General features: G+C 40.1%; 1 protein-coding gene across 1 annotated transcript; it reads left to right on the top strand.

The window, feature by feature from the left end:
• Nucleotides 1-1,541: 1,541 nt before the first annotated feature.
• Nucleotides 1,542-9,452, top strand: rcn1 (reticulocalbin 1, EF-hand calcium binding domain). Its single transcript, XM_031756956.2, has 6 exons — nt 1,542-2,060; nt 4,079-4,272; nt 4,400-4,578; nt 6,683-6,743; nt 7,949-8,148; nt 8,505-9,452. The coding sequence occupies exons 1-6, from the start codon at nt 1,834-1,836 to the stop codon at nt 8,610-8,612; spliced, it is 969 nt and encodes a 322-aa protein (XP_031612816.1). The 5' UTR covers nt 1,542-1,833; the 3' UTR covers nt 8,613-9,452.
• The last annotated feature ends 1,252 nt before the right edge of the window (nt 9,453-10,704 follow it).

Here is a 10,704-nt window from a genome sequence, read left to right as displayed (position 1 = left end):
GAGAACTCCTTCAAGACTGTTGGAAAACCATTTCAAGTGACGACCTCATGAAGCTCATCGTGAGAACGCCAAGAGTGTGAAAAGCAGTAATCAAAGCAAAGGGTGGCTATTTTGAAGAATGTAAAATATAAAACAGGTTTTTAGTTACTTCACAATTTTTTGTTTACTACTACATAATTCCATATGTGTTCATTAATAGTTTTAATGCCTTCAGTGAGAATCTACAATGTAAATAGCCGTAAAAATAATGAAAAACAAATAAATCACAAGGCGTGTCTAAACTTTTGACTCGTAGTGTACATACATACATACATACATACATACATATCTTCTCTACTCAACACAGGAAATAATAGAGGCTACATCCGCTCAGCTAACCATCCAACTCGTTTCCAGAAAGCAGTTTAAAAATCAAGGGCATTAAGGGGATACATTAGTGCACATGGCATGAGTGACACACACATCTATGAAGGGATTATCACTGATGAATAATAAATCAGGTTTTGGAACAACATATGCTGCCAGGCTTTGTCTTTTTCAGGCAACACCTTGCCAAACCACGTTCTGCACATGAGTACAAGAGTAAAAGACAGTGGATGCTGAACCGGCCTGCCTGTCATTCACCCATTGAAAACGTTTTGGAGATTATGAAATACAAAATGTAACAAAAGCAAGCAGCTCAAACTACAGCGATTGGCCTCCTCAGCTTCCAGATGCTTAAGTCTTTAGAAATATGTTTCTGAAAGCATGTTCGAATCAGCATTTTTTTTAAATGTCCCAGTTTCAACATCTGATAGGCTATGTTGTCTTTTTATTACTAAATATAGTGCCTGGCCAGTACATAACATTCCTACTAGTCACCCTCCCTTCCTTCATTTTCTCCAACACTCTCAGACACACTAACACACACACACACACACACACACACACACACAGACACATTCAAAGATATTCCACAGCTGTTATCTTAACAAGACTTTAACTGTGTCATGATGCAACAGTTATTCATTCAGTTTCTATAGCAGCTAACATATAGAATAATCCATCTAAATACAGTAAGCAGTACTCGTAAACTACTATAGTACATTTTACGGATTCAAGGAACTTTACCCTCAAACAAACATCAAACACTGAAATCAGTTCCAGCATGTTTTACCTTAAACGTTTTACACTGTAGCAGCGAGCTGCATACTTGTGACTGATGATGTTTTTAGACAGCAATGGGTTATTTATATCCCTGTACATCCGCGTAGCTGTGCACACAGCCTTTTCATTTCAAATGCACCTTATTACAAGTTGGCACAAAACACTTAAACAGTTCCCTAAGACTGTGTGTGTTACTCCCGTTCTCACTGGTTGCTCACTGACCCACGTTGACTCTCCTGCTCTGGTCGTTCGTCAGCTTGCAACGTGGCGCCCGAATCCCTCTCGTGTTACCGACATCCCGTGGACCAATGGGGGGGATTCTGGCAGTGGTTGAGGCTGGGGCCTGCATGAAACGGAGCCTGTGAATGGCTGTACGTAAGGCGGCAGGAAATCCCTGTTTGGTTGCATCCCTTTCATTGGGATAAGGGACAGGATTGCCTAAAACTGTGAGGACCGTAGGTGTTTATGGAGGACCTGTTTGCGGGCGCAGGTTGCGTTTCGTGGGTGTTTGAACATTGCTGCAACATTGTTGCGCTCCGCCGCTGAAGACAGGACAAAAAGTCGGCGTTTAGCGGTCCAGCAGTGAAAGGAGCTACACAGCCGCTTGATCATTGTGTGTTGTGGTGTTGTAGGCCCGTTTTGGAGATCGCTGTGCCCTCTGAGAGAAGTCAGGTTGAACACAGACTGATGGCCGGCTTCAGCTTCAGCTTCGTGTGCGCTGTGCTCCTCTGCGCCGCTGTGGCGCAGACCAAGCCGACGCTGAGAAAAGAGAGAGTTCATCATGAGCCAGAGCTAAGCAGGCAAGCCCACGAAGACAATAAGAGCTTCCAGTATGACCATGAGGCCTTTCTGGGCAAAGAGGAGGCCAAAACATTTGATCAGCTCACCCCTGAAGAGAGCAAGGACAGGCTCGGGTAAGGAAATGCTACCAGCACTCTGCCACATAAGCTGATTTTTGGTATCTGAAAGTGAAGTTAGTGACAGGCTTGGTGGGATTTCGAAGGGCAGGCTGGAGCTTTTGTGTTTGTTTGTTTGGTTTTTTAAAATCACACAGTCTGCCGCTGAAGCCCGTTGCGTGTAACTGTTCAGGCTAAGAACATTAAACATTTAAAAACATGGGAACATGTGCCTGTGAAAGCACTCCTGCTTTATTATGGCACCCACACTGTTTACACACACTGTACACTTAATGAGTATTTGTAATTAAGATTTCTGCAGACTATTAAAGATTCATTTATAGGGGTGAAGTTTAAGGAAAGTTTAATCGCCGAAGTTCTGCACGTAGGTATTCTGTACAAAACTGCAGTGTACTCAGTGTGCCACGTGGTTCTATTTGCAGGATTCTTCTAGTATTAAACGGGTTTTTTTTTTCTTCTGCCACTGCTGCAGTGACAAGTTGGCACCATGTGACGCAAGTTAGTCCAGAAAACTCCTGCTTGTTGTCTTGAAAGAGGGAGGACCCCTGTAATATCACAACGTGGCAGCCCAGGTCTAAGAATACACCACAGATGCACTGCAGTTTTTAGCCTTCTAAACTGGGTTTGCCTGCCCCTCCCTCAGAAATCGTCTCTATGAATCCACATTACTTGTAGGAAATTATTTATTTATTAATTATTAATCCAGCCTGTTATTAATCAGTATCTCATTGCTAAAGTCTTCAATCACTCTATATTTTACTTTTATGCTTTCCTTCTTACATTTAATTGGTTTTAAGCGGTAGTTATCTAGTCTGAAAGTCTTTCAAAGTTTTTCTTTGGACATCTATTTTGTTTTCTCCCCTAATTTTTAGTCCATTCCTTTATTTTCATTTTTATTTTTTGTTTCTTAAATCACTTAACACTAACATGAATCATTCGAGCGTTAAAAAGCAGGAAGTGGACAGTTGGTGAACAATAAAAAGGAAGTAGCAGGTCTATAAAGGACTAATTACAGCAGATGAACAGTATCTGAAAGTTATGTTCTTAAGAAAAAGGACAAAAATCAACCGAAGACTTGACGCAGGATCAGAGAGACGAATCTGGTCCATCTATTGTTCACTGAAAGCCTCATCAGAAGTGGTCTCAGTGGAAGGGTTGCTGTGAAGAAGCTTCAATGGGGAGAAAAAGCAGAGATATCCACATTTGAAATTTTGGATTTAAATTGTTGTATGTGTGAAGAAGAGGTCAGGAGAAAGGTGTAACATTAAGTATCTACAGCCATCTGTAAAACAGTGGAGGCTCTATCAACTTTACGTACTGTCACTTTACAACACAGAAAGGAAAAAATATTCAAATAAAACAAAATAATAAGTAAAATCTGCACTTGTCAAGGTTTGGGTTTGCATTTCAGCCGGTGGTGTTGGGGATCTGGTCAAATTTAACAGAATTACTGATGCAGAAAAATACCATTAGATTTTGATCCACCATCTAATACCATCTGAAAAGTATCTTATCAGCAAGACTTCATTTTTCAGTATAGCAATGATCCCAAACACAATGCCAATGCGGTTAAAGCATACCTGGACTGAAAAACACACATTAACATTATCAGTCATGGACTGGTCTCCCCAGAGCCCGGACTTCAACACTACTGAAGCTGTGTGAGATCATCTTGACAGAGAACATTACAAAAAGCAGCCAACATCCAAATAAGAGCTTTGACTGTTCTTCAAGAAGCCTGGAGAATTGGCCCTGAAGCCTGCTTAAAGAAGAATAAACACTGTCATACCAAATACTGGCTTTCAAATTTGTTAAATTGTAAAACCTCAATTTTTGCCTTCTATTTTGAATTTCAGCAAATTTTTGCACATTTCAATAAAACACTATTTTCAACCAAAATATAAAGAAATGAGGGGCGGAGTCAATACTTTTGCACAGCACTGTATGTAGCCTATGTATGCCTATAAGATCTAGTTGATATATCACTAATATCTCTCTTTGCACCTGCCCAACAGAAAAATTGTGGACCGAATAGACAGCGATGCAGATGGCTACATCACCACAGCTGAACTCAAGGCTTGGATAAAGCGCGTACAGAAGCGTTATGTATATGAGAATGTGGCCAAGGTGTGGACTGATTATGACCTGAATAAGGACAATAAGATTTCCTGGGATGAGTACAAACAAGCCACATATGGATACTACCTCGGTATGGGCTCACTAGTTCAAGACACATGATGTATTTTTGTTTTGTTCTTTTAGTACTAAAGTATTACATGGCTATTAAACCCGATTCATTTTTTAGTCATGTTTTTTTTTTTTTTTCACCCTCTTAGCCAACCCGGAAGAATTTGAAGATGCCACGGACCAGTTCAGCTTCAAGAAGATGCTCCCTCGTGATGAGAGGAGGTTTAAAGCAGCTGATCTGAACAGGGACCTGGCAGCAGACAGAGAAGAGTTCACAGCCTTCCTCCACCCTGAGGAGTTTGAGCACATGAAGGATATTGTGGTTCTGGTAAGCCCTTTGTGTTCATATGATCTTTAAGTAAGGAGTACGCACATCAGACCTGAAAGAAGTGACGTTCCCAAAAGTAAGAGCACGTCTGCCTAATGAGAAATATGATTTAATTCCAAGAGTTTTGAGTTTCTGTTCCGTGTGTTTGATCTCGCTACTTAAATAAATGTGCTACATTTGAATAACCTCCTAATGAAATTTTAACTTGGCCCAGAAATGATTGAGTTCCTATATTTTTTTTGGGAACAGGTCCAGTGGGACAAACCGACCGTCCCATTTAAAACTCAATCTTTAAATATAAATTCGGCTTCGTGGAATGTGGGGTGGCGAATGTTAGCAGTGATGCACTATGCTGCTCTGTTCATAAAATTTGTACTACCCATTTGACAGAGTTAATTATTAATCTCTCATTTTTATGATGTTGCTGAATGTTACCAAAGAACGGTTCAGCCAGGGGTGTCTTCACTGATTGTGGTGAATCTGGCTAGAGCTAACACGATAGTCACACATACATACATGCTGCATTTATACTTTATACATATAATGAATTTTTCAGAAACACTGATCTTTCTAAAACTATGCAAAAGAATGAGTAACTGATGGTACATGCGATCATAGGAAAAACATTAGAAAGGATGTGGCTGTAGGCTAGCTTGAATGATAACTGAAGGAGATTGCTGTGCAGGATCAGGGAGGAACATGAAGTTGGTAAGCGCCAACTGGAAACCTACACACACTTCACATTTCTACCTTCGATCTGCTTGTGTTGCTGCCATCTACTATTGGCACCCGAGAGCTCCTGTACGCTACAAACACGGAACAATACCAGTCCTTAAGAAAAGTAGATTAAATTTGGCAGAAGAGAAATCTTTCATTCTGAAGCGTAACACTTTGCATGAGCATTCACATGTATTTGGCCAAAGTAAACAGAACAGAACTGGTCATAAAGTCAGAGAGATGTGAATAATCAAGGAGGCATAGTTATTGATTGGGAATTTAGGAAAACTAGTCAGGAAGCAAAACTTGGATGCATGTGGTGGTGTTTATGTAGGTCTTCATTTCGTCCTTTTAACACACCACTAAGAGAATTTCTGAATTTCAACCTAAAAAGAGTTACAAAAGGGTCAGTTTTAGTGATCTGAAACTGATGTGAAAGAAAGCTCATATAAAATGCTTTAGTTCATTGCTGAACCCATTATGTTATTTTCCAAGCAAAGACAAGATTTTATAGCAGAACATAGGTTTTAATTATGATACTGATTATACTGCTGTGAATTGTGATGTCCTTTTTGCATCCTTAGAAAACGGAGAACATCTTATCCTTTCAGTGTTTATGAAGATCTACACTGGAGAAAAATCTCTTTTTGCTTACCCTGCACAGGTTATGTGGGTTTAAGAAAAAGATTTTTTTTTCTTTTAGTGAACTGTTAGAAATCCTTCCATCCACCCATCCATTCTTCTGCTACTTAGCAGGGCATCCTCCCTGCCCAAAACACTGAACCTAGGAGGCATCCAGGAGTCATCCAAGTCAGATGTAGGAGTAGCAGCTCTAATCTAAGTAACTCCAGAACAGCCAAGCTGCTTGCCCTGTCTGTAAAGGGACCCCGAACACCCTTTGGAAGAAAATAGTCTCTGCATCGTGTATCCAAGATTTCATTCTCTTGGTTGCTATCCAAAGTTCGTGACCATAAATAAGAGTAGGAACCAAACTGACAGCTTTGCTTTCATGCTCAGACCACTACAGCATCCACATCACTACAAGTGCCACACCCACATGAACAAAACCCTGAGACACTTAAATTCCCTTCCCTTTAATTAACCAGTTAGCCAAATTCACATACTGTCAGATCCAGTATGTTACAGATAAATCTAGTGGAACCAAGTGTTTGCTCAAAAAGGGTAAATCATTGTTGAGTGCAACTCATCAGCAGTCCTGTATTGTTGCGTCACTCTGCCAGCCCAGCTGTGAGCAGAATCTTATAAATTCACTTTTACACCCGAGGGCTGCACGTTTCTCTTCTATTACTCAAAGTGAAAGTTCCTCTATAGTTGACGTGCCCTTGTGTCTTCTTTTAATGATATCACTAACTCATTCTCTATGCAGGAAACCTTGGAGGACATTGACAGGAACGGTGATGGGCATGTGGATGAGGACGAATATATCGGTGAGTTAATTTAAAAATTGAATTAATTTAATTAAGCAATTGGTAAAAAAAAAATAAAACCCATTAGCACTCAAACATCCACTTTAAACCTAACAATATACCACTCAGTGTTTTTAAAACACACATTGACAAATTGTAGCATACAAAGATGAACAGGAATGTGAATAAGGAGCATAATATTTCAACAATTTGCGTCAATCCCCTAATCACTGGAAAAAAGTGGATTTTAAAGTGTTGCAGGAGTTTGCAGTAACTTTTCAGCTCTTTTTAGAAAATAAGAAATATGTGCATGTCCTCTTAATAGCATTGTGTGTGCACAGTTCTTTAATTATGAATCATTTAGTGTTGATGATTTTTCTATCAGTACACTGAAATGACAACTCTGCTGAAATAACAGGACACAGTGGATTGTATAAACTGTCATTTAGAACTCCTGATAGCGGCCTTTAAATTAACCATGCCAGATAGAAGGTCTCCAGTCCAGCCAACTAGATGGCTTTGCAAAGGGGGGACTTTAAATGTCGTCCCAGTGGAGCTAATATGCGTTTTCCAGCCTTATTACTACAGATACATCACCCATTGTCTACCAAAGGTGGTTAACCCAGAGAACTGTGCTGACAGCAGTGTTTCTAAGTAGACTGAAAGGTGTGGTCTGCTGGCTCCAAGTTGAAAGAAAAAGTTTGACACCACTACTTGAAATTATTCAAGCACTGTGATGTCACTGCTGACATATGGCTCAGTGTGCTGAGCATAAGTGGTATTCGTTGTAGAGCGGCTGCTATTATCTCTTCCCAGTGCTTTGTAAGCTGTTGACTCTCATCTTGTTTAAAATTCATGATGTTGAACGTACTTTACAAAAAAAGGGAAACAAGCATTGTCACAACACAGGAACAGAGAACTGCATAATGTCAGGATGCACAGATTGGCATGTGATGGTGACAAAATAAATGATCTGGTTTTTTTTAAATTCCACCTCCACTATAGATGAATGTTAGGGTGTTATTCATTCAGAGCTTCAGTGTCATTAGTGTTTGCATTGGAAAGCTTGCATGTGAAATGGTGTACAGTATGTGTATGCCATTTCTGTAGGAATTTATACCAGGAGTGTATTTAAGGTGTAAATTGTGCGTTCTCTTCAAGTGCAAACTAAAAAAATGTCAAAATGTCTTATTCAATTGTTCTTTCATCATTTCCTTGGGTTTCAGCGGACATGTTTGCACATGAGGATGGTGGTCCAGAACCAGAGTGGGTCAAGACTGAGAGGGAACAGTTCTCCGACTTCCGAGACTTGAACAAAGACGGAAAAATGGATCAGGATGAAATCCGTCACTGGATCATGCCACAGGACTATGACCATGCACAGGCAGAGGCCAGACATCTGGTGTACGAGTCTGATCAGGACAAGGTATACTGTTAGAGCTATATTGATATGATTTCATATCTATTGCTTGTGCCCTTGTGGATGTGAGATCTAGTCAAAACAGGGTTCATTAGAGTCACTGGGTACAGGCTGGAACCTGTCCTAGCCGACAGAGGGCAAAAGTAAGGGTACGATCTGGACGGGCCGCCAGAGTGCAGGCACAGAGACGGCATGCAAACTCTACAAAGAGTTCATTTTCTTCATTGGTGTATTTCGTTTTCAGTTCACACCAGAATTCTTCACTTGAGTGTTTTTCTGCTTTCGGGAGAGTGTTTTTGTTTACATTTAAATAAGAGCTTTTTTTAATCATCACATTTCACACGTTCTATCTCCCTTATCAGGATCAGATGCTGACTAAAGAGGAGATCCTCGAGAACTGGAACATGTTTGTGGGAAGTCAGGCTACTAACTATGGAGAAGACCTCACCAGGAACCACGACGAGCTCTGAGCTCTCACTGCAGCTTCGTGTGTGTGTATGTGAGGAGCGCTGGTCTACAAAGACACAATCACACACAGTGACAGTTAGAGTGGGACAGATGTCAGTTTGTTAGACTTCAAACCAACACTGTACCAAATGAGAGGACGCATGAGTGTCGATCCTACCACTAACTCTGTGGGTCTGTTTCAATCTTCACATTGATGTTGTGCTTCTGACATTCAGGAGCAAAGCCAGACCCCGTGGACTTACTTTCCAACAATGGTGCCTTCCAGCCGAATTGCCGGATTCATTGCCTCAGAGATTTGTGTAGATAGTCTGTAACAAAACTTGTCAAAGCTTAGTATTGTCAGACATGGGAACAATTTTTGATGCTAATGTGAAACCACAGCCCAGAGCATTTGTTCTGAATTTATTTATTTATTAAATTGCTTCTGAACTTTAGGTTTGAGAGGAATATAGTGTTCTACTAAAGGTCTTTTCCTTTTCAGAAAAACAGACAACACAAATTTAGTTTCTTTTGTTTGTTTGTTTACAGTTTTATTGTCCTGATGACTAAAGACTTTTTGTATTCTTTAAGTATTTTAAGAGTTGTTGATTACTGATGTTTAATGGCATGGTTTTTGCACGCATTTGGTTTTAGTGTAGCCTGTGAAAAAAATGTTTCTCCACATTTAGTTTGAAATGTATTTATTGGTATACGTAAGGCCAACTGTGTGCTCAGTGTTCACATTTTCACTTTTTGATGTTTCATTTTTAACTTTATCTGTTTACAACTGTCTGATTTTAAGGTCAATTAGGCTAAGGCCTACTGAATATGTAAGAGGTGGAAATAAAGTTTCCCTTCCTTGATCTCTCACGAGTAAGTTCTTGCTTACTTTTACCTCACTCCAAAGACTTAGGTACAATGCCAAGACAAGGAATATCAACCTGGATTATCATTATTATTATTATTATTTTAGAACAATGTAGTGTGTGTGTGTGAAAATAAATTGTCAGTAAAACGTTCTTGGGATTTTTGATCAGGATACCGTTACTCAATTCCCCCACACACACTCACACTCACTCTTACACACACCTTTTTTTTTTTAAATTTTTAATGTTTTCCCTGTCTTGATGACCCAAATCCAATTTGCGTAATTTGCATACCACACAGACACAAACTTGCATTAGAAGCTGCATATGCTCACAAAATGTATCCATAAAAGGTGGATAAAAAGTTTTGTGTGCTTATGACGTTAAGCTGGAGGCTAATCAAAGGTGTTCATAGGAACTATAGTTGCTATGTGATTCCACACATGTAGAAATACAGTTTTTTTTGGGGGGGGGGGGTTGTGTTTGAGTTAAAGATGTCATGTCTTATTAGAGGCCAGCTATTTCCCATTGTTCAGTGTTTGTTCTGAGTTAAAGGGCTTTCAGCAGTGAGTTGAACTTTATTAGTTAGACTTTGCCAATACACACTTGGATCTCTTTTACCATCAGAACGGCCCTAATTCTCCTTGGCGTTCTTAGTTGTGACATCCAGTGTGGTCTTCTGCTGGTGTACCCCATCTGCTTGAAGGTTAGACTTGTGCAATAAAGTATGCTCTTTGCATACCTTTGTAATTAGTGGCAGTCTAATTAGAGTCTGCCCGTTTTCCTCTGATCTGTGGCATCAACAAGGCTTTTTTACTCTGGGAACTGCCACTCACTGGATATGTTCTTTTTAACATCATCCTCTGCAAAATCTAGGCATGGCTGTGCAGGAAAATCCAAGTATATTGTTGTAAGTGCAGAAATAGCGGCACCAACAACAATGCCACGCTTAAAATCACTTAAATAACCATGTTTCCTCATTCTGATACACAGTTTGAACTTCAGTTAAGGCAAATTGCAGTTTTAGGTTAATTATGTCTAAATGCAGCACGGTGAGACGATGGAACTGATGCCTCACTATAAGAAGGTCCTGCGTTCAATTCCACCACCTGGCTGGGAGTTTTTCTGTGTGGAGTTAGGTTTGTTCTCCCCGTGTTTTCATGGATTCCCTCCAGCTACTCCGGCTTCCTCCCACAATCCAAAGACATGCAGTTGGTGAATCTAAATTGCTCATAGGTGTGAATGCGAG

Source organism: Oreochromis aureus, linkage group 1 (assembly GCF_013358895.1).
Source record: "Oreochromis aureus strain Israel breed Guangdong linkage group 1, ZZ_aureus, whole genome shotgun sequence".
NCBI classification, from domain to species: Eukaryota; Metazoa; Chordata; class Actinopteri; order Cichliformes; family Cichlidae; genus Oreochromis; species Oreochromis aureus.
Note: the sequence above shows the minus strand (reverse complement) of the source record. Positions and strands in the feature narration are given on the sequence as shown.

Coding starts and splice junctions, on each gene's coding strand:
- rcn1 (XM_031756956.2), top strand. CDS start 1,834: ATGGCCGGCTTCAGCTTCAGCTTCGTGTGCGCTGTGCTCCTCTGCGCC. Junction 4,579..6,682: donor TGAAGGATATTGTGGTTCTG/GTAAGCCCTTTG, acceptor TTCTCTATGCAG/GAAACCTTGGAGGACATTGA. Junction 8,149..8,504: donor ACGAGTCTGATCAGGACAAG/GTATACTGTTAG, acceptor CTCCCTTATCAG/GATCAGATGCTGACTAAAGA.